Source organism: Salvelinus sp. IW2-2015, linkage group LG31 (assembly GCF_002910315.2).
Source record: "Salvelinus sp. IW2-2015 linkage group LG31, ASM291031v2, whole genome shotgun sequence".
Lineage (NCBI taxonomy): Eukaryota > Metazoa > Chordata > Actinopteri > Salmoniformes > Salmonidae > Salvelinus > Salvelinus sp. IW2-2015.
Window position 1 is genome coordinate 16318911 of NC_036870.1, and position 24537 is coordinate 16343447.

Here is a 24537-nt window from a genome sequence, read left to right on the forward strand (position 1 = left end):
TTAAGTCATCTGTAGCAGCTAGTTCCAGGATCCTTACTCAACTGAAAAATACATCTAATTGGGCAGGCAAAGTAATAGACAAGGATATTTTCACCACAGCTAGAAATTAAACAAAAATGAGCACATTCACATTCAACTTTTTTCTTCTTTGTCATCACATTCAACTTTTTTCTTGTCATCATATGACCTACACTGCCTACAGTATCCCCCAAACAGTATCAATGCCTTGAACATTGTCTCCATGTTAGGCAGGTTAGTTTATAGCCAGACACCGCAGACACTTAAGGGCGATTCCTGGAAGGCCTGAAAATATTTTTTGTATCTCAGATTGTTCTGGCAATTCTCTCATAGAAACTTAATGGGAGGAAGAATGTTTGATATGCTTTTCACATTTGTTTTAACACAAACCATTTTTGAGAAAATCATGATGAAAGTGGCAATTTTAGGCCTATACATGCCCCCTGTAAGACCCAATGACCACAGGAGGTTCGTGGCATCTTAATTGGGGTGAACGGGCTCGTTCTATTGACTGGAGCGGAATCCGTGGAATAGTAACAAATACATCAAACACATGGTTTCCAGGCATTTGATGCCATTCCATTCGCGCCGTTCCACCAATTATTATGAGCCGTTCTCCCCTCAGCAACCTCCTGTGGAATGTACATAATACAGACATTATCATTATACTCCTAATAGTGTGCTCTAAAATATGGAGTATCGCTATATTCTGAAATATAATTTTACACATTAATTGATTCAACATGAACCACCCTGGTGATGACATTAACTGGATCTGGTGTGAACACCAACTTGTTTGAGTAGACCATAGAATCTGAGGGTTCCATAGAGAGAATTAAGCTCATGAAAGGGGTTTTGTTATTTTCCTTGACCTCAGAACAGAGGTGTATTCATTAGTCTGATTCCATTGCAAAATGTCTGTTGCAAAACGTCTTGCAACAGAAACCATTTACTCCAAACGTTGAACGTTAAAGGCAAGTTTTTATTGGACAAATTCTGGTATGTCCCTCCCCGTTTCGTTTGCGCTGTTTGGTTCCATTTAGTTACTAGAGTAAATGGTAAACTGTTTCCGTTGAAAACCATTTAGCAACAGACAAAATGTTTTGCAACGGAATCCGACTAATGAATGCATCTCAGTTCATCCAGAAACAAATATCGGCCATTGTTGAAGAGGTCAGCGTTTATCGATATGATCATAGATGCCTCAGTACATTCTACACGGATGGTGGAAACTCCAATTGACGGCACTCCTTGACCTTCAAAATGCTTCAGTGGCGTAACTTTATAATCTCTCATCTTTCAGCGGTCCCTATTTTCAACAAGCGAATGCAGCTTGCTACACTAAATGCAGCTTGCTACACTAAATGCAGCTTGCTACACTAAATGCCAATGACAAAATGAACACCTCAAAGACGACGAGTTCAAACATCCTTATACTGTTCTTCAACAGCAACATAGTCAAAAGAAAACAATAGAAAGTGATGAACAATTAGACAGTGGTTTCTTCAAGGAAACACTCTCCACTTCTATAAACTCTCCAATCAAACAAAGAACAACGAGAGTCCAATTGTATTTAAGGAGGGGAAAAAATATTCTGATACCCTGCCACGCTGAATGTTTGATGAAACCAAAGCCAATGTGGGTGAAGGCTTTTGTTCCAGTAAGCAGTAACACAACTGATAACCAATCAAGTCTTAGATGAAGACTATGGTTTATAGAATCCAGTGTGTTGCTGACTGGTATTCATCTGCCTACACTGTCCCTAGGGTTCAGCCCCAGATTCACAAAGCTTCTCAGTTTGAAGTGACTCAAATCCATTTTTTTGCATATCTGTTTCAGTTCTTGTTCCTGCAGTCTGAACAGCCAAAAAGCACATGGAATCAGATATTTAAATCCACATCTCAAACCACATTTGTAGGTGGTTTAAAATCCGATACAAATCTGATTGCCGGCCATGCGACTTGACTGAACGGTCAAATCTGATATATTTGCCTTTGTGGTCTTTAGACTGCTATTTGACTTCCTGACGGGCCGCTCCCAGGTGGTAAGGGTAGGCAACAACACTTCTGACACACTGATCCTCAACACTGGGGCCCCTCAGGGGTGCGTGGTCAGTCCCCTCCTGTACTCCCTGTTCACACACGACTGCGTGGCCAAGCACGACTACAACACCATCATTAAGTTTGCTGATGACACAACAGTGGTAGGACTGATCACAGACAACGCTGAGACGACAACACCTTTTCCCCCTCAGGAGACTGAAAAGATTTGGCATGGGTCCCCTAGATCCTCAAAAAGTTTTACAGCTGCACAATCAACAGCATCCTGACCGGTTGTATCACTGCCTGGTATGGCAACTGCTCGGCATCTGACCGTACGGCGCTACAGAGGGTAGTGTGTACGGTTCAGTACATCGCTGGGGCCAAGCTTCCTGCCATCCAGGACCTATATACTAGGCGGTGTCAGAAGAAGGCCCTAAAAATTGTCAAAGACTCCAGTAACCCAAGTCATAGACTGTTCTCTCTGCTACCGCACGGCAAGCAGTACCAGAGTGCCAAGTCTAGGTCCAAAAGGCTCCTTAACAGCTTCTACCCCCAAGCCTGCTGAACAATTAATCAAATGGCCAACCAGACTATTTACATTGACCCCCCCTTTGTTTTTACACTGCTGCTACTCACTGTTTATTATCTATGCATAGTCACTTTACCCGTACATACATGTACAAATTATCTCGATTAACCTGTACCCCCACACATTGACTCGGTACTTTTATTATTAAGTAAATATTTTCTTAACTCTATTTCTTGAACTGCATCGTTGGTTAAGGGCTTGTAAGTAAGCATTTCACGGTATGATTTGCACCTGCTGTGTTTGACGCATGTGACAAAGAAAATTTGATTTGATCTTGTTGCTTGCTAGCTACTCTGTTGAGTTTTTGTTACGAGAATTTTGTTCTCAATGTTCTTAAACTGAACTTCAATTAAACTACTCAGTCTGTAACCCAGAGTTTGTAAGATACTGGTTGAATTAAACATACAAGAGTCCCAGAGCGGTCTAAAATAAAAAATGCAAACACAGTCTTTATAACACACACAAACAAGTTCAAATCTTAAGCTACGCCTTGCTCAGACAGTCTGTGTTTTTCCACTACACAGATACATTATTTCTTTAATCTGCATCATGTTTCATAATCTTCTGCAAGCCTAACAGTTTCTCCCCTCCACGGGTGGAGACAGAATGTCCTGTAAGGAACACAGTAGTACAACTTGTCTGTCGATAGCTCCTCTTATCATTTGTTTCCCACTTGCACCCTGCTTACATACTAAAAAGGAACAAAAGGTCCTTGTTCTAATTCTGACTAAAACTACACACATCATCAGATTATAGTTTTATGATTCTAATACATTTCATACAATTATATGGTTTCAGGGTGGAATATTTTAATCATTACCATTTACCATATTACCATTTATCAGTTTTACAATAACATTTGGTAGCTAACTAGCTTGTTAACTGTTTACAAACCAATGAGTAAATGTGCTAGAAAGCTGAACAGCTGAACAAAAATATAAACCCACCAAAGAAATGTAGTGTTGATCTCAGAAATGTTCCATACACACAAAAAGCTTATTTCTCTCAAATTTTGTGCACAAGTTTGTTTACATCCTTGTTAGTGAGCATTTTCCTTTGCCAACATAATCCATCCACCTGACAGGTGTGGCATATCAAGAAGCTGATTAAACAGCATGATGATAACACAGATGCATCTTGTGATGGGGACGATAAAAGGCCACTCTAAAATGTGCAGTTTTGTCACACAACACAATGCCACATATGTCTCAAGTTTTGAGGGATGTGCAATTGGCATGCTGACTGCAGGAATGTCCACCAGAGCTGTTGCCAGATAATTGAATGTTAATTTCTATACCATATGCCGCCTCCCTCATTTTAGAGATTTTGGCAGTACGTCCAACCCTCAGACCATGTGTATGGCATCGTGTGGGTGAGTGGTTTGCTGATGTCAATGTTGTGAACATTGTGCCTCATGATGGCGGTGGGGTTATGGTACTGTATGAGCAGACATAAGGTACAGACAACGAACACAATTGCATTTTCTCGATGGTAATTTCAATGCAGAGATACTTTGACAAGATCCTGAGGCCCATTGTCATGCCATTCATCCGCCACTATCACCTCATGTTTCAGCATGATAATGCACGGCCCTATGTTGCAAGGATCAGTACACAAAAACTGGAAGCAGTAAATGTCCCAGTTTTTCCACGGCCTACACTCACCAAACATGTCACCCATTGACCATGTTTGGGATGCTCTGGATCGACGTGTACGACAGTGTGTTCCAGTTCCCACCAATATCCAGCAACTTCGCACAGCCATTAAAGAGGAGTGGGACAATATTCCACAGACTACAATCAACAACCTGATCCACCAGCAATCAGCCCACACTACTGCACATACAGCCGTCGTTACTATGACAACTAGCATATCCATGTCAGCAAATGAATGCTGTCCGAACACACAAATCCGATTTTCTCACTTGTCCTTGCTGTTTGGACAGTCAGTATTCGAAAACTGATTTGAAAAACATGCGCATTAAGGCCTGCAGTGTGAACAAGGCTTAAGTGTACTGATCTAAAAGGCAAAACCGATCCTAGATCAGCAGTTCCATACTCAGATGCTTTGGGAATATGGGCCCAGAACCCTAGGGATATTAGCTGCATTTAGACAGGCAGCCTAATTCTGAGAATTGTCTTTTTGTCTTTTGACCAATCAGATCAGTTCTGGAAAAGATCTGTGATTGGTCAAGACCAATTAGTGGAAAGGATCAAAATTGGGCTGCCTGTATAAATTTAGCCATAGAAGTTTCACAGTGTGAATTGGCACCTGATAATTTCTCATCTCTGGCTTGTTGAAATCAGAACAGATCTCATGTGCATTTCTGATAGTAGCAAAGGTTGAGTTTCTGCCTGACTTGAGCATTGCAATGTCTTTGACTGTGCAGTTGGGCATCCAATTGCTATATGTTGTTAGCTGATTTGTTGAATACGTATCCAGGCATTGTAAGATCTGGCATGTGTCTGCAAATGTAGTCAGGGAGGAACTTGACCAAAGCCTTTCCATTCTTGACTTTGAGGATAGGCCTACACCAGTCGGCTGATACATGAGATTCACAAAAACATGATTCTCCATTGAGAATGATTGGAGGGACTGGGATTAATCTGGGGTCGGAAACCAGGCCTAAGACCCTGTTCAACATAAGACCCCAGGGGTGGACTGGCCATCTGGCATTTTGGGCAAATGTCAGATGGGCTGGTCCATTTCTAGCCTAGTGAACCTGTAACTTGGGTTTTTGCACAAAATCATGACTCATAATGGCAGTCTCAAGAAATAGATTAAATAGGGTGGTGGGGGCTTGAAGGAAAGAGCCGGTGTGCACAAATCGGCACCCATTTCTGATTCCAGTCCGCCCCAGTAAGGCCATTTATAGGTGTTCATAATGAAAGCCCAATTTTCCCAGGAATGCCTAACTTGATGAGGAACCTTGGGACACCCAGATTCACATTAATCCAGGACTAGTGATGGGCCCGTCTATGCAAACTCAGGAAACCAAAAGACCAAAGATAAATCTAGGAAATGTCAGCGTTTTCACTGTTGCTGCAGAGGGGTTCCATACCATGTGCAACATTGTTGGTTTTTATTTCACCAGGTAGGCTAATTGAGAACAAGTTCTCATTTTCAACTGCGACCTGGCCAAGAAAGCAAAGCGACACAGAGTTACACATGGAATAAACAAACATGCAGTCAATAATACAATAGAAACGGTTTATCTATATACAGTGTGTGCAAATGAGGTAGGATAAGGGTGGTAAGGCAATAGCTGAACCTACTTCTGAACATGCCCCCTGATAGTGTTGCCCTTCTACATTGCTGAAATATTTAACAAATCATGATACATTTGAAAATCTGGCCTACCATCTTGTCAGCTTCATCAAAATAATTGATGTGTATTTGTACATTTGGAAAGTATTCAGACCCCTTCCGCCACATTCTTTTACGTTACAGCCGTATTTACATAAGTACGCAAACCCTTTGCATTGAAGGTCCCCAAGAACAGAGGCCTCTATCATTCTTAAATGGAAGAATTTTGGAACCACCAAGACTTCCTAGAGCTGTCCACGCAGCAAAACTGAGCAATTGGGGGAGAAGGGCCTTGGTCAGGGAGATGACCAACCCGATGGTCACTCTGGCAGAGCTCCTCTGTGGAGATGGGAGAAACCTCCAAAAGGACAACCTCCTCTGCAGAACTCCAATCAGGTCTTTATGGTAGTGGCCAGACAGACGCCACCCCGCTAAGAAGCACCTAAAGGACTCTGAACATGAGTAACAAGATTCCCTGGTCTGATGAAACCAAGATTGAACTTGCTGGCCTGAATGCTAAGCGTCACCTCTGGAGGAATTCTGGCACCATCCCTACAGTGAAGTATGTTGGTAGCATCATGCTGTGGGGATGTTTTTCAGCAACAGGGAGACTAGTCAGGATCAAGGCAAAGATGAACAGAGCAAAGTAGAGATCCTTGACTAAAACCTGCTCAGATTGGGGCAAGGATTTGCCTTCCAACAGGACAATGATCTTCACACAGCCAACGCAGGAGTGACAAGTCTGTCATTGAGTGGTCCAGCCAGAGCACAAGCAAACATCTCTGGAGATGTTCAGTGACACTCCCCAGCCAACCTGAGAGGTTGAGGATCTGCAGAGAAGTGGAAACTCCCCAAATATAAACTCAAAGCAACATCCTGTCAACTGTTTATTTTTAGCAAACTTAAGTGTAAATATGTATGAATATAAATTCAGACAATCTGAAGTTCCAGACATGTGACTAACAGAAATGGAATGTGTCCCTGACCAGGGGGGAGGGGGTCAAAAATCAGAAGTCAGTATATGGTGTGGCCATTAGCTGCATAAAGTACTGCAGCGCCTCAGACTGCACCAGATTTGCTGATAGATGTTACCCTACTCTTCCAGGGTCCTGAAAAGAGGATGTTTCTTTTTGCTGATTTTAGGTGTGCCAAGCTTGTAGTGTTTCCCAAGACAACTTAAGCTGGAATTGCTGCCAAAGGTGCAACAAAGTAATGGGTCTGAAGTTGTTAATGTGATTACATTTGCTTGGTCATGGGTTATTGTGTAGATTGAGGGGGGAAATCTCATTTTAGATAAAGCTGTAATGTAAAAAAAGAAAAAAAAAAAAGAGGGAAAAAGTCAAGGGGTCTGAACCAGCTGCACTTTAACCCCCAAAAACATCTGAAATACTTAAGTGGGCATTCACTTAAATAATGTAATGTTTCAGTTTACAATTATGCACTACATGCTGGAGTAAAGACAGAAATTCATTGTAACGGTATCTTTAAATAATTTATTCTGAGGTTCAGTCATCTCATGTTCATTGTTTTTGGAGTTCTGATGAGAGCATGTCTCCTTGGTGTTGTGGTACAGTGGTAGTCCCTTCACTGTTTGAGTGCCTCTTTTCAGCATTGTTCGCCTCACCAGGAGCAGTTGTGGTGCCGAGGTCACTTGGTTGTAGGGTCATCAGGAGTGAGTGCTGCTTGGAGTGAAAAATGGGGCCCCCACAGTATTCTATCAACAGAAGAGTTAGTGGATAGTAAAGGGCCATAACTGCTATATGAAACCACAACATCTGACAAAGTCAAAGGCTGATATGTACAAGTGATACTGGCAATTACAGTGTGCAGGTCAACATTTATTGGGATGAGTCTTGTCCTGGAGGCAGAACTGAATGATTCCAGCTAGGTGTGCCAGCTGTAAAGTCAAAAGGAAGTTTGTACCAACTGTTCATATTTTAAGGTTATTAGGTGTGGTTAAGGTTAGATAGACTGTGCCAATAAATGCTGACCTGCTTGCCATAGTGCAGTGTACCACGATCCCAGACATACCATTTCAATGAGTTCCAATTGTATAGAGATCCTTGTCATATCCAAGGTCTCCAATGGGCTCAGGTGTAGGATTCAACTCAGAGTCTGGGTTGGGCTCTAGATCTGAGAACAGACCATTTAGCACAGAACCTACATGCAATTATCACATGTAAACCAGTAAAGAAACATGACCTCTTTGGGCGATTAGTTCCTGCCTGATGAACCCAGTATATATTTCAGAGCTAACGAACCCGTGCTTGTTGGGCCTGACCCTCAGGCCCACCCACATTTCGGGATTGGGCAAAAGGTCCTGAAATTAAATTTAACATAGCCAGTGTTGGCAGAATTGCTAGCGTGTATGGATATGAAAAGACAAGTGTCTGAAATGGCACCCTTTTCCCATTAGTGCACTACCTTTGACCAGCGCCTCATGGTCAAGGCATCCTGTTGGGAGGCAACAGAGGAACTAAGTCACCACCTTACCCAGTTGACTAAAATAGAAAATAGTAGCTAGCAAGATGGAGCAGAGGTCATTTTTAATTCTGGCATGTCTGCCTCATGATTTGTTGGGAGAGTGTTCTGCTTGAAGGACCCCCCCTTAAAGAATGTCATTGAACCCAGACCCTAGTCAATGCTCTTGCCTAGATGCACTACAAGGATTAAGGGCATGCAATTTCAGACAGTCAAATTACCTTTCTTGAAGTCCATTCCCCTCTTCCAAAGACTGCCAGGTGATACAGGCCTCCTGTCCTCAGTTGGAGAAGGGAAGCCATTTATATCGATACCTTCCCTCATCGTTGGAGATAAAGATGTACTCCGTTTGGTTGTAACCATTATGGGGCCCAAAGTAGCATCCTGGCTCCATACTAAATAAACCATTTTCATTAATCACTGGCAGGGTTACCTTGTCACTAACACATTTGCAGTCAAGACAATTTTACTTAGTCTTTCTTCAAATCCCATCTCCTTCACCCATATTGAAGGAAAGGTCCAAAGTACCTCCCCTTAGACACTTCTGCAGTGCATTTTGAGAAGGCAAGAGGAAGTAAGATACACTGCACCTTTCTTGGACTTCATCCCATTCCTCCAATGGTCGCCAGTGGCTTGAGGTTTGATGTGGTAGCCACGAGGTTCAGGTTGGCTACCGCCTTGTCTTGGACTGAGGGGATGTCGTGCTGGATCGTGATCAACCCCCTTCTGGCTATTCAGGCTTGGACAACGGCCACATTGCAAATCATTCGAGTCGGCAGACCTCCATCTGAAATGTGTAGAAGATACTCATGGACCAAGACCACCACATTTGAACAAATCCTATGGTTATTCCAGTAGATAGCTACTCTTACTGGGCTGTGACCTAAGGAAATTAGTCAGATCTCACACCTGCCATCAATGAAGGAGCATGCCTTGTTGCTAGGCTCTGCATGGTCCATGACAGGGACTGCCATAAGGTGGCATGTGATGTACAGCTGTAGAAACACAACAGGATGAGCGAAACAAAATGCAGAAACCCAGTAGCCTACATAACAGCTGTTAGTTATGTTACTGTAGCATCATGTACCAGCTACAGTACCCATAATGCTCCACAACATCTGGTACTGCCCTCACCTCTGCCCTGTTCTCCTGATAGAACCTAAAGGCATCAATGTGGAACTGGAGCTTGTCATCCTGGGTTCTATGCATGAACCCAGAGTTGGAGCCAGTCAGCTGGGAATCCACCAAGCACCTGTAGGGGAGATATATAAACAGCCCATAGAGCAGACTCATCTGTTTATCTGTGCCATTACAGCGTCTGACAGCATGGGCAGCGGCATTGAGGCTACAACCCGTAGAAGTCCCCACCCAGTTGACTACTTTAAAATGCCACCATCATGGTGGAAGCCCTCAATGGCACTGCCCATGACCTCAAGAAACCTGTATCATTCTCCATGGGCCAGCCAGAGAATATTCATTCTAGGTAGCTGATTTAGTTTAGGCAGTTCCCTCTTGCTTACCCATCATGCTCAATGAAGACGTATCTGGGGACAGAGTTGCTATCAGGGTCTAGTGTGGCCACGCAGCTGCTAACAAAGACCCTGAGCCTGGAGTGGTGAGCAACCCTGACAGACGCCTCAATGTTGATGGGATCACCGAGGAAGTAGACTCCAGAACCCCGCTCATAGAGCCAGTCACCTGGGCAGAAATGACAGAAGGTTATCCCAATTGACTAAAGGAATTTAACATTATTCCTTATAGTCCAAGGCCATTAAATGTCATTTGCCTCTAAAAGAGGCTCTGGCAGCCATAAACTTGATCTAAATGTGAATCAAGTCAAAATGTGTTCAAGAAAAGTTACGCCCTACTCATTTCACAAAAAAAATAATTACTGCACACCTTTTTAACAGTTGTAGCTGACAGCATTTCAGTGACAACACATTTGTGGAGTCAGTCTTCCGTTAACAGGTGTTCAGAGATGCAGATAGCCAGAGGTGTACCTGTGCTAATTCCTATACATTTTCCATTAATAAGCGCAGTAACATGAAAATGTCAGTGTGGGAAACCTAATCCTATAAAATAGTAATATGTCTGTTTTGAAAAATATTCCTTATGTTCCCAAACCAAATCAAATCAAATTTTATTAGTCACATACACATGGTTAGCAGATGTTAATGCGAGTGTAGCGAAATGCTTGTGCTTCTAGTTCCGACAAAACCGGACCGCAAGCAATGAGTTAAAGTTAACGAGCATCAAGGCACTTAAAAAAACTGCCCTGGCCAGAATATTATAGTCAAGAGGCGCTAATAGTTAGCATCTATGAATGGGTTAAAAGGTCCATGAAGGAGTTTGTAAACAGGTCCATAGTTAGTAGGCTAATTGTTTAACGTTGCAGATAGAAAGATCAATAATTAAAGTGATGTCTGATGAGATTCTGTATTTAGCTTGTCTAAGGATCAATTGTGCTACACCAACCAAACATCTGGGAGAGCACGATGGTCTCCTAATTATCTGAACTTTCAACAAGGTTGTGTCTTGCTCAATGCAGCCCAGAATGTATATACCCACTTGTCATAAACTTCAAGGAGAACTGCAGGGTGTCTTCAGCAGACACTGTGGCGCTGAAGGGGATCCAGGTCGGCTGGAGGGGGCCACTGTCTGAACTGTACTTCCTGAAACAAAAAGTAGTCTGGCAAGCAAACCAATAGGGACACAGTCATGATCATTTAACAGTATATCCTAAACTCACCTTTCATAATGACAAGCAATTGGGATTACAGCACCATCCATTCGAATAACCCCATCTGGTGTGGCTCTGGGTGTATATCTGAGGTGGTTTGTATAGATCATGGAGTCTTTGTTCATCTGTGGATTCACAAAGTAGAATTTAAACAGAAGGTTGTTTTAAGAAGTCAGCTACTGAAACAACATTAACCATAATTACCAAACGCTTGGTTCCACAGTCCGATAGCGCTGCCAATATTCTGTACTCATCTCCGGCTGCTGAAGCCCTGCAGGTCTCTTTGTCTTGTTCAACTCCAAGTCGCAGGTCATCCATGTCAATAAGAATACCGAGTTTAAACAGATCAGCCTTAACAACTATCTCCATGTAGTCTGAATGGCACTTCACATCGACCGTTTCTACTCGAACTGGTCTGGAAACTGTTTGTTGGTGAAGTTGAAGCTGTTTAAAAGGCAGACGATCGCCAAATTGTGGCATTCGGCTTGGAAGATGTTGCCATGTGCCAGTGCTGTAAGTAAGTGAAAAAGCAGGAGAGATTAAGTTTTCCACCAGTAAAAACAAAACTAGTTGCTTTGGAAATAGCCAGAGCTTGTTTGCCATTATGAGTCCCATGCCAACAACTAAAGTGAACCTGTAAATTAGAGCGCAATGTGCCTCTGCTATGCTACAATTGATGAAACTGAGGTAGCTTTAAACCACCTTCCAGGCTGCAAACCTGGGCTAGATTACGGCCTAATTGGGCTTTGCATCTGATTAGTCAAACTATTTGCATGCATATTCGGCGCGTTCCTCTGCCAAATTGACTCATACCAGAACTTACAAAGCCTGGATAGGTATTTCACGTATCAGCTAACACATCATATGTTATAGAAATCTGTCAGTCGATGGCACCATTGATGACACGTCACGCAACCATTGGATGGATGCATGCAACTTCTGAGCAGGGGAAGGCTACCATTACGCTTCGATCCCACCAACAGTGTTTCTGCATTTTGTTACACGAGAATTACATTAATTTCCAATGAAACGCTGCGTTTGCCTTGCAGCATTGCGTTGCAGAGACACTGTATGAATAGACAGCTTGACAGAAATGGTAACAGAAGGTGAATGTTGAACTTTTGTTGCATACATATCCAGATGATGCTGCGTAGTGTTTTGTGCTAACACTGTCGGTGCGTTGGAAGCTATCTGTGATGTTCCAGATTGGCTGAGGTCGCGCTCAAACATTGCCTGTATCAACCAATGGTTGCTAACACGTTATCGACTGTGCCGTTTCGGCACCAGTTGGCTATAACATACGGTGTGTTTAGATGATAGGTAAAATACCTATCCAGGCGTTATAAGATCTGACATGCGTCAGTAACGCCTGGGCAGAGGAATGTGCTCTACGTGTTCTCAGGAACCACATCCATATGATACATCAATCTTCTGAGCTGTGCAACACGACTGCAATAAAGATGACCCGTGCTATATTGATGATTTGTCACCACAGATAGTTTGTTTACATTTCTACCATTGTGGCTAGATGGAGTAGGCCTAAAGCTCTATCTATGGGTCTTGTCGGGGACAACAGTTGTTGACAACTGTAGCATTGTAGCTAAACCTAACGCTTCGAACACACCGGCTGCGTCATTGCATCACTGCTGCATAACATTTTGCGCAGCTAGGCAACTATACTGATGCAGGTACCTTTTGCAAATGGTCGCATGCGGTTGGACACATGGAAGAGAGAATAATTTTCGCAGTATCCTCAAAACCGTGTCTTTTTGACACAACTGCTGACAGCTACAGGGACATAAACACAAAAAAATGCTGCTTGGAGACAAGTGTCCACGATAGTAGGATTGCCAGGTCAGTTTAGTAGTGAGCTTGTGCTAGATGTGGCTAGTTAGCGTTAGCTAGCTAGCTAACCTAGCTTGCTAACCTAGCCAATGAGGTGGTCGTTGGTCTCATTGTTGAAAGAGCCTACTCTGCCTATCTTTACTATTTATTATTGCATTTCGCTCCAAAACTGCATTTTGGAGGGAAAATATATTATAGGCTCTCACAATTAATTTGAGGATGTCATCGAATAAATAATATACTTGGCAAATAAATTTATAAAAAATGTAAAGAAATTATGCAATCAAACTGTTTTTATGTAATCACACATTTTTACTGAATGTGTGTGCAAAAAAAAATCTACATTCATATTTTGCTACTTTCTGTCAAGTCCACTCATACAATTTGATGCATACGTTCGATTTATCGAACATATGCACCACACAGAACGCACTGCAACTGTCTCTGCAACGCAATGCTGCAAGGCAAATGCAGCGTTCCATTGGAAATGAATGTACTTCTGGTGTATCGAAACGCAATGACGCAGTCGGTGTGTTCGAAGCGTAATCCTTTTCCTAACTGTAACCTAATTTTCCTAACCTGCTACATCAATTCACCTAATCTGCTGCGATAGTTCTTCTAACATGCTGACCTGACCGGACACGTCGCGTGCGCGAGCGTCACAAAATAAATTTAGATATCCATGTTATTCAATTATTGCACCCACACTGCTCCCGTGCGCCGCCAACGAGCGTCTGCGTTACCAAGGGCTAAAATAGAAGTCATGCCTATTTATGATGCAGTCATCCCTATTTATGCAGTCATTCCTATTCATGCTGAAAGTCCTGCCTCTCCCATCTCCTCATTGGTTATTAGAAGCAGGTACCCACGTGCCATCTCCTCATTGGTTATACCCACGTGGGTGATTGAAAGACCCGGTTCACAATTTTTTAAACTGTGCATCTGGGGTAATATTTAGGATGCTGAAGACAAGGCATAGGCAACACTAAATAAAACCGGCAACTTAGTTGCCGGTTGTCGTGATAATACTATGACAGTTTAGATGCCATCACCATATAAATTCAAAGATGAAAAAGCCTGGAAGGAGGAGAGATGACTAGAAACGATTTGGTTGGCTGTTTTGTGTGGATTAATTGTCGGAGTAGAGGTCCTTGTGCATTTCAGGTAAAATAACAACTCAATGTTTATATCCCAGGACAAATTAGCTAGCAACAGCAAGCTAGCTAAATAGGACAAATTAACGTTAGCTAGCAAGTGCAAGCTAACTAGCTAAATTGCCATAAATGTTTAATGCCTTTCGACCTGTCCCCAAATTAATGTCATTGGTTCAGTTTGTTTTGATATTTTAACCTGCGTGTCGTGATCGTGTCTGGTGTGGGGAGGCAAAATAAATGTATGCACGATAGCGCAAGGTGGCGCACACGCGCAGCCGGTTTGGGTTCGGTGTAACCTGCCACGTTAATTATTCGAACCTGCTATGTAAACAAACCATATGTGCCGACAAATCATTAATATTGCTTTCTTTGATGCCAAGTTGCTTTCAAATCCCGAACTCTACTCGTCACCTTATTGACGAATGTCCTTTTCATAATACCTGAACGGTTGCGCAGCAGGTAGGAATTAGGAAATAAACAGATACCATAGGCACAGGATCGAGTACTGGCTATGTTCGGAGAAAAAAAAATCTGTGAAACCACACTGTCTGCAGTTCTGCACATTAATGTTCAAATAATTCGTTTTATTTAGTGTTGCCTATGCCTTGTCTTCAGCATCCTAAATATTACCCCAGATGCACAGTTTAAAAAATTGTGAACCGGGAGGCAAAAGGGTATGCAGCATGTGGGATGGGATGGGATAGGAACAGGGACCGAGCCAGAGGGGTAGACACCCCTGACATCTGATTGGCCACCCCAGGTGCCACCCCAAAATTTCATTTGCTACTGGCAGTTTGATGCTGATTGACATCCTCTTTCACCTCTTGTTGAAAGAAGCATTTATTTTGACTCTCGGCGGTTTTCAAATCGAGGAAGAGGAAGAGAGAATATTAATGTTGTTTGCGAGATACAGAAGAAGAAGAAGAAGAGTGAATATTTCCACAGCTCCATGAGTTGATTGGCGAAAACATCATATTTTAAGGAAGTTTTAAGGTTTAGCATTAGGTTTAGGTTTCCTGAACAACTTTTATGAAAGTTGAGTCACTGTGTAAGTTAACGTTAGACCTTTGACTCCATTAACAGACAGTTAATCAGATAAGAGAGATCGGTTCCCAATTTAGCCTAACATTATGTTTACATCTGTGCTAGTAATACACGCATAGGCAGTGCAGTGTCGTAACTTACAGTATACAAATGTTTAGCTAATGTGGGGTAACTACCGGTAGTAGGCTACAGCTGTCAGTGTTCAGCAAGTTAACATTCATCAATTTGAAATCCATTAACTCAGTTAGATTTTCGTACTTGACCTCAAAACGAACAATTGTTATTATCAATCTGTTAACGTTACTCAAAACTTTACCACAATTTGCAGATAGCCTGTTTGCTATCGTAAAGGTGTAAGAAATCATAACTAGTTAAATTACTTACTGCAGAGTAGGGCTAGCCATGATCTAACTAGTAACTTAGACTGGTAGTTGATTTTAAGGTACAGTTATGATAATGGGGATTTGTAATTAAGATTGAGATTGGACTAAAATGTGGGTAATTGGATGCTTAGATGTAACCATAGACTGTCTTGTTTTTGCATAGGGTCAACTAAACATGAAAAGAAAGGGAGAGATATCAGACTTCTGTTCCAAAAGGACACAATGGTAGGCCAGGCCTATACTTTAAACTACACATTTTAGTTAGCAGCTGTTAGTTTCGAATCTTGTGGATCCCTTAATTATACATTTCCATAGAGATATGACACATTATTTAATGTGTATTTCAGACATTTCAAGATCCAGAGAAGATGGTCCTGTACAGCCGTGTTAGAAAACATTTCCAGAACTCAGCATGGTACTAGGAAAAGGGCTTTCAACAGTTCCTGGTATAAGGACAATTCATGGCTTGAATATTCTGTAAGTCAAGATTCGACTTATTGTTTCGCCTGTAGGCATTTTTCTCTGCCCAATACACCTAAATCTGCCTTCACATCTCAGTCAGGGTTTTGTAACTGGAAAAATATTCTGGTTTGAACCTCCATTCGAAGGCAGAGCATCATATCAATGCTATGTATGCTTGGAATCAGCATAAAAGGGCTATTGACAGCAACTCATAAATGTTAGATGTCATAAATGAGAGTGGAGGAAAACTGTTCTTACATTAAAACAATTGCACATTGCACAGGGTTATATCCTTCCTGTTTGGCCCTGTCCGGGGGTATCATCGGATGGGGCCACAGTGTCTCCTGACCCCTCCTGTCTCAGCCTCCAGTATTTATGCTGCAGTAGTTTATGTGTCGGGGGGCTAGGGTCAGTTTGTTATATCTGGAGTACTTCTCCTGTCTTATCCGGTGTCCTGTGTGAATTTAAGCTATGCTTCCCTAATTCTCTCTTCTCTCTTTCTTTCTTCTCTTCGGAGACCTGAGCCCTAGGACCATGCCTCAGGACTACCTGGCATGATGACTCCTTGCTGTCCCCAGACCACCTGGCCGTGCTGCTGCTCCAGTTTCAACTGTTCTGCCTGCGCTATGGAACCCTGACCTGTTCACCGGACGTGCTACCTGTCCCAGACCTGCTGTTTTCAACTCTCTAGAGACAGCAGGAGCGGTAGACATACTCTTAATGATCGGCTATGAAAAGCCAACTGACATTTACTCCTCTGATGGTGTCTGCTGGCTGGCACCCTCGACAACTACTGTGATTATTATTATTTGACCATGCTGGTCATTTATGAACATTTGAACATCTTGGCCATGTTCTGTTATAATATACACCCGGCACAGCCAGAAGAGGACTGGCCACCTCTCATAGCCTGGTGCCTCTCTAGGTTTCTTCCTAGGTTTTGGCCTTTCTAGGGAGTTTTTCCTAGCCACCGTGCTTCTACACCTGCATTGCTTACTGTTTGGGGTACATTTGATTTGATTTGATACTACTATTAACTGCCACTCAAAATATAGTGCAGAGAGGTCATTGTGAGTCTGATGACTCTCACAACAAGGGTAATATTTTGACAATCTTGGAAGAAATAGCAAAGCAGGACCCTCTCATAGAGAAAAGGATGAATGCATGTGGCAATGCTAAGTACACAAGCCACCAAATCCAGAACAAAGTTCTTGAGGGCTGACCTGAGATGGTACAACGTGAAATAATAAGAGAAGTAAAAGAAAGTGACGTTTTTAGTGTAATTGCAGATGAAACCAAAGATTTTAAAAAATAATAACAAATGTCTTTAGTTGTGAGGTACTATTACAACGGGGACATCCACAAAAGCTTTTTTACACTTTCAGTCAGCTGAAAGCATAGATGCAGCAGATCTCACACAAATGATAATTGATTGCCTTGAAAAACATGGTCTGGACTACAGAAATAATCTTGTGGGGCAAGGCTTTGACGGTGCAGCCGTCATGAGCGGAAAGCATTCTGGTGTGTCTGCACGGATTAAAAACAGTGTAAGATTTGCATTTTATGTGCACTGTAATTCACATTGTTTGAATTTGGTTCTTGTCGATGCTGTAAAATCAGTGCCTGAGGCAGTTAACTTTTTTGCTCTCCTGCAGAAGCTTTATAACTTTGTATCTGGCTCGTATGTTCATCTCAAGTAGCTGGCAGTTCAGAAAGAGCTGTATCCACAGCAGCAGCCCAGGGAACTACAGAGACTGTTCTGCCTGCGGCTATGGAACCCTGACCTGTTCACCGGACGAGCTGCCTTGTCCCGGACCTGCTGTTTTCGGCACTCTCTCTCTACTGCTGTCTCTAACTCTGAATGATCGGCTATGAAAAGCAACTGATATTTACTCCTGAGGTGCTGACCTGTTGCACCCTCTACAACCACTGTGGTTATTATTGTTTGACCCTGCTGGTCATCTATGAACATTTGAATACCTTGGCCATGTACTGTTATAATCTCCACCCGGCACGGCCAGAAGAGGACTGGCCACCCCTCAGAGCCTGGTTCCTCTCTAGGTTTCTTCCTAGTTTCCGCCTTTCTAGGGAGTTTTTCCTAGCCACCGTGCTTCTACATCTGCATTGCTTGCTGTTTGGGGTTTTAGGCTGGGTTTCTGTATAGCACTTTTTGACATCGGCTGATGTAAAAAGGGCTTTATAAATACGATTGATTGATTGATTGACTTACGGCTCTAAGGTGGGCATATCTGCATGCCGTAATTTGAGGGACAGGCTTCCAGCAGTTCTGAGAGTGCTACAGGATATCATACTTGAAAGTAGTGGTGATAGATTAGTGGAGGCAAGGGGCTTTCTTTCTCAGATAGATTTACATTTCATAGGACTTTTGGTTACCTTTTGTAAAGTGCTTGGTGATGCCAAATGTCTTTCTGACATGCTCCAATCAAGCTCTCTTGACCTAGCAAGGGCTGTGGATCTAGTAGGTGCCCTTACAGACACATTACAGGACTACAGAAGTGAGGGTTACTTTGGAGAACTATGGAAAGAGGTTGAAGCGATTGCAGAGCACTGCAAAATAAGTGTACAAACAGTATGTAAAAGACAGCCTAAAACAAGCTTAAGATTTCATGACTCATTGATGATGAGCACTGTAGGACTGAAAAATAGTGACCAAAGCGATGGTGAGAGCTTCCAAAGAGCTATCTTTTATCAGGTGCTTGACAGTCTCACAGCTGAGCTGTGAGGCGTTTGTCAAAGAAGAATTACGAGATAATGCAAGGGGTCCAGTCTCTCAACCCAAAGAGTACAACATTCCTGAATGAGGAGCCTCTGTTTGTCTTTGCTCAGACCTTTGAGTCAGATTTAGAGGACCTCAAACATGAGGTTAATCAAACCAAGCGGCTTCTTGATAGGAGAGAGAAAAGTGGAAGGGACAGACCTTCTACTCTCCTTGACTTTGTTGTGTTTCTAGAACCTTATAAAGAGGTCTTCCATGAGCTATTTCGACTTTGTAAGATTTCTGTTGTTACACCAGTCAGCAGTGCTTCTTGCGAGAGAAGCTTCTCAGCTTTAAAACGGATTAAAACCCACCTTAGGACAACAATGGTTGATGACAGGTTAAGTCACCTCGGGAATTCTCGGTGTTGAGTCAAGGAGGGCATGCTCCCTCAACATGGATGAGTTTGTGAAACATTTTGCCAGTTCTCACCAGAACCTCAGAATTATGCTGTTTTAAATCTACCTAGGATAATTTGGTGCTTAGGCAGTCCCTCTGGTCATGATTAAAACCTGCACTATGTACTAGCTAGTACACTGACATTCTAAAATCATAAATCCAAAGGGTATCATGTCACACAGATATAATTTGGTCTTGATTAGGCCAATTCCAAAACTTTTCTTTGCTATTAGATAACGTAAAATATATATATATATATATATATATATATATATATATATGTAGCATAAATATGATATTGTAAGTTTGTAATATCAATGGGCACCAAACTTATTTTTATTTTTCAAGTCCATTTCTGCTTGATACCTGGTATGTCAAATTGCAGTGTGTTTTCTTTTGTAAATGTACTTTTTTGTAAATAAACTATGCAATTTATGTAGCACACAAATGCTGTCTTATTTCCTTGGTGCTTGAGCTTTATGTTCAACACTTACAGACCCAGATTATATATTCATGAAAACAGAGTGATCCAAGTCTCTCCAGAATGTGAGTACAGTGTGTGTGTGTGTGTGTGTAGTACTGTGTGTGTGAGAGAGAGAGAAAGAAATTGAGCTGCAGTTCCGAGGTAGAGACTATTCATAGTATGTTAAAGAATTCTAGTGAAGAAACCCTTTTGTACCACACTATCTGCCACATTGAAGAACTCCAGGTTAATTGCATTATCACTTCTACCTCTAATCAGCAATCATAGGATTCATTCATGCTCCTTAGATGCCGGGTTAGGGTTACACACTAATTTTCTGTCATGGTCTATGGACCCCCTGAAGTAGCCTTGGCCACCCCATGTATAAAACTCTAGTTCCGCCACTGGACGGGAAGCCCACATTCGAACTAAGTTCAGTTTTTAAAATTCACACTTATCCATTGCTTCACTAAGTTTTGATGAATGTAGGGGGAGAAACGTATATTATAAACATCAAACATGTTTATACCTGACCAACAGATGTCACTAATGTGCATTGTGTTTAAAGCTTAGAGTAATGAACCGTTTTTCTGCAAAATTTGGTGAAAGCCACGAAGGCTTCAGAAAACGTCGGTTTCCCATTACTACCAAAAAGTAAAGACGTTGTGTAACAATTTAATTTCCTCCGACGCGATGCAAGCAACAATAGGGCGTGTCGGAAAAAAAATCAAGAACAGCCTTTTGTAATTGGTCCATGGATGTCTGTGATCCAACTTCTGGAGTAATCAGCTGCTAATGCGTTGAATAATTGAATACTGAAGCAGGCTCACATTCTGACCAAACATAAATATTTGTGCATAATATAATTCATCTTCAAGCTTATTGTTCAATCTTGTCCAGTTAGTCAAATTTGAAAGTCACCTCTTTCCCTGATTATTCAACATCACTAGGGAGCAGCATCAGTAGTAAACCACAGTCCATTTACCACAGTTGGACTTGTTTGCACTTGACAAATAAATGTTATGTTGTTAGAGTAATTAAGTCCTCTGTAGCAGCTAGTTTCAGATTCCTTACTCAACTGAAAAATCAATCTAATTGTGTTACGAGGAGCGAAGGGGGGGGAACCCAAGAGCGGACTCAGAAGAGGAAGCCGGGATGAATGCACCAAAATGTTAATTGAACACAGAGAAATATGAAGTGCAGAACCGGGGTAGCTCAGATGAGTTGCAAAAAAACAGGATTGTAGAGTGAGGTTGGAGTTGACTGAGCAGAACAGGGAAACAGGTCCTGAAGGGAATCCAAGGTAGTGGTGGGGAGTGAAATCCAGAGCAAGGTGGTTGGTGGTGAGACGTGGAACAGGAGACAGAGCAGTACTGCAAGGAGAGGACAAAAAATGGTGTAAGGCAGGGAAACAAGCACAGCAGAGCAACAGGATCTTGAGAAAAGATAAAAGGCTGGAATAAAAACTGACTGAGCAGAGATTACAATCTGTCAGAGTGGAAGTGGCAGGAATGGGTATGTGTAGAGGTCTTGATTTATGGATGAGTTGCAGCTGGTAGGGATCTGCTCTGACTCCAGCACACCTGTCTCCAACCACACAATTAAACAGAGAGGGAGAGGGAGAGTACAGGGAAAGAACTGTAGGTCAAGGAGACACCGGGCGACCACCAGAGGGCGTAGCAGGAGCAGATGTGACAAATTGGGCAGGCAAATTAATAGACAGGGACATTTTCACCACAGCTAGAAATTAAACAAAAGTTTTTTTCTTGTCATGATATGACTTACACCGCCTAAAGTAAGCCCCAAACAGTATCAACACCTTGAACATTGTCTCCATGTTTGACAGATTTGTTATAGCCAAACACTGCAGAGACTTAATCGAAGATGGTTGATTATGAAGGGCACGTCTCCAAGACTTTGGAACTGATAAACAACCACAGGACATTAACAACCTTTTAGTTCCAGATTCCTTACTCAACTGAAAAATCCATGTTGCTTGCTTGTCTTTAAAATCTGCATATCTGCAGTCAATTTTCATGCTGTGAGGAAGAGAGAGAGAGAGCGAGAGAGAGAGAGAGAGAGGGGAGAGAAAGTTGGGGACACAGAGAGAGATTTTGAAGGTCCAATGTATCAGTTTTTACCTCAATATCAAATAACTTCTGGTTAACAATTAAGTACCTTACTGTGATTGTTTTAAATTAAAATGGTACATTTTTAAATAAACCTAGATGTTATTGGCAAAGAAGTCAGGAACTCTCTTTCTTATTAACTAATTTATGCAGGCCAAAACTCCATCCCACCAAAACAGGCTGACATTTCAGGCAGGTCTTTTCAAACAGCTCTTACACTAAAAGGCCATTATCATTATTTTCACAATTTCACAGTATCATTCCAACCTCACACTGACCTGTTTTTACTATATTTTTCTACTATATCTCATTTTTTACTGCACTGGGCCTTTAACCTTCCCTTTTCACAAAGATACAGACAGTTGACTAAGGAGTGAAAAGATGTATGAGAAGAACTGTTATCTGTAGATTGAAGGTCAGACTCCAAGTGCTAAACAGTTAGGGTCTTGTACCTCCATCTGGCACAATAGCATCCTCGTCAGAGAGAGCGAGAGTAAGCGAGAGAGCGACGGGAGAGTGAGAGAGAGAGGGGGGAGAGAGAGAGGAGTTCATTGAACGTTGCACCAGAGCTTTGCAGGCAAAGGTGACAGACCTGCTTCATCCAGGAATCAATAGATAACACAACTTTTTTTCTGCAAGATGCAAAAGCGCATTAGACTTCTGAAGAAACGTCTGAATCTGTTTTTCTTATCTCAGTTTGATATCACGCTAAAATGATGCTAATATCACTGCACTGTTGTGCATCATTCCTTCTTACGCTAACTCAGTAGTGTGCATTTAAAATGGCACACAGAGATGGGTACAAAGCTCTCCTTCGCCCTCCATTTGGCAAATCTGACCATAATTCTATCCTCCTGATTCCTGCTTACAAGCTCAAATTAAAGCAGGAAGCACCAGTGACACTGTCAATAAAAATTGGTCAGATGAATCAGATGCTAAGCTACAGGACTGTTTTGCTAGCACAGACTGGAATATGTTCCGGGATTCTTCCGATGGCATTGAGAAGTACACCACATCAGTCATTGGCTTCATCAATAAGTGCATCGATGAAGCCATCCCCACAGTGACTGTACGTACATACCCCATCCAGAAGCCATGGATTACAGGCAACATCCGCACTGAGCTAAAGGCAAGAGCTGCCACTTTCAAGGAGCGGGACTCTAACCCGGAAGCTTATAAGAAATCCTGCTATGCCCTCCGACGAACCATCAACAAGGTAAAGTGTCAATACAGGACTAAGATCGAATTGTACTACACTGGCTTTGACGCTTGTCGGATGTGGCAGGGCTTGCAAACCATTGCAGACTACAAAGGGAAGCACAGCCGAGAGCTGCCCAGTGACACGAGCCTAGCAGACAAGCTAAACTACTTCTATGCTCGCTTCGAGGCAAATAACACTGAAACATGCATGAGAGCACCAGCTGTGACAACTGTGTGATCATGCTCTCCGCAGCCGATGTGAGTAAGACCTTTAAACAGGTCAACGTTCACAAGGCCGCAGGGCCAGACGGAGTACCAGGACGTGTCCTCCGAGCATGCGCTGACCAACTGGCAAGTGTTTCACTGACATTTTCAACCTCTCCCTGTCCAAGTCTGTAATACCAACATGTTTTAAGCAGACCACCACAGTCCCTGTGCCAAAGAACACTAAGGTAACCTGCCTAAATGACTACCAAATCGTAGCACTCATGTCTTTAGCCATGAAGTGCTTTGAAAGGCTGGTCATGGCTCACATCAACACAATTATCCCAGAAACCCTAGACCCACTCCAATTTGCATACCGCCCTAACAGATCCACGGATGATGCAATCTGTATTGCACACAACACTGCCCTTTCCCACCTGGACAAAAGGAACACCTATGTGAGAATGCTATTCATTGACTACAACACCATGGTGCCCTCAAAGCTCATCATTTAGCTGAGGAACCTGGGACTAAACACCTACCTCTGCAACTGGATCCTGGACTTCCTAATGGGCCGCCCCAAGATGGTAAGCGTAGGTAACAACACATCCGCAACGCTGATCCTCAACACGGGGAACCTCAGGGGTGCGTGCTCAGTCCCGTCCTGTACTCCCTGTTCACTCATGACTGCATGGCCAGGCACGATTCCAACACCATCATTAAGTTTGCAGACGACACAACAGTGGTAGGCCTGATCACTGACAACGCGAGACAGCCTATAGGGAGGAGAGGTCAAAGACCTGGCCATGTGGTGCCAGGACAACAACCTCTCCATCAACGTGATCAAGACAAAGGAGATGATTGGAATACAGGAAAAGGAGGACCGAGCACGCCCCCATTCTCATCGACGGGGCTGTAGTGGAGCAGGTTTCAGAGTTTCAAGTTCCTTGGTGTCCGCATCACCAACAAACTAACATGGTCCAAACACACCAAGACAGTTGTGAAGAGGGCACGACAAAACATATTCCCCCTCAGGAGACAGCTGCACCATTGAGAGCATCCTGACTGGTTGCATCACTGCCTGGTATGGCAACTGCCCGGCCTCCGACCGCAAGGTACTACAGAGGGTAGTGCGGACGGCCCAGTACATCACTGGGGCCAAGCTTCCTGCCATCCAGGATCTCTATACCAGGCAGTGTTAGAGGAAGGCCCTAAAAATTGTCAAAGACTCCAGCCACCCCAGTCATAGACTGCTCTCTCTGCTACCGCATGGCAAGCAGTACCGGAGCGCCAAATCTAGGT

At 42.8% G+C, this 24537-nt stretch overlaps 1 protein-coding gene and 1 long non-coding RNA gene across 2 annotated transcripts; one reads left to right on the forward strand and one right to left on the reverse strand.

Annotated features, from left to right (window-relative positions):
* Nucleotides 1-7425: 7425 nt before the first annotated feature.
* Nucleotides 7426-11904, reverse strand: LOC111955582 (zona pellucida sperm-binding protein 3-like). The gene is made up of 10 exons (XM_023975790.2): nt 11381-11904; nt 11186-11301; nt 11005-11108; nt 9957-10134; nt 9571-9688; nt 9346-9431; nt 9027-9223; nt 8658-8831; nt 7987-8088; nt 7426-7669 (listed from the first exon to the last, which is right to left on the reverse strand). The coding sequence occupies exons 1-9, from the start codon at nt 11789-11791 to the stop codon at nt 7991-7993; spliced, it is 1482 nt and encodes a 493-aa protein (XP_023831558.1). The 5' UTR covers nt 11792-11904; the 3' UTR covers nt 7426-7669; nt 7987-7990.
* An 883-nt stretch (nt 11905-12787) lies between these two features.
* On the forward strand, nt 12788-16527 carry LOC139023351 (uncharacterized). The gene is made up of 3 exons (XR_011474486.1): nt 12788-13030; nt 15766-15827; nt 15950-16527. It is a non-coding gene; the product is annotated as an uncharacterized lncRNA (long non-coding RNA).
* Nucleotides 16528-24537: the final 8010 nt, after the last annotated feature.

What these genes read in the sequence shown, in the direction of transcription:
- LOC111955582 (XM_023975790.2), bottom strand. Translation starts at nt 11,791, where the DNA reads ATGGGACTCATAATGGCAAACAAGCTCTGGCTATTTCCAAAGCAACTA. An exon ending in GTCTTCATTGAGCATGATGG is followed by an intron (nt 9,689 to 9,956) that starts GTAAGCAAGAGG and finishes TCTCCCCTACAG; the next exon opens with GTGCTTGGTGGATTCCCAGC. An exon ending in TGCTCCTTCATTGATGGCAG is followed by an intron (nt 9,224 to 9,345) that starts GTGTGAGATCTG and finishes TACACATTTCAG; the next exon opens with ATGGAGGTCTGCCGACTCGA.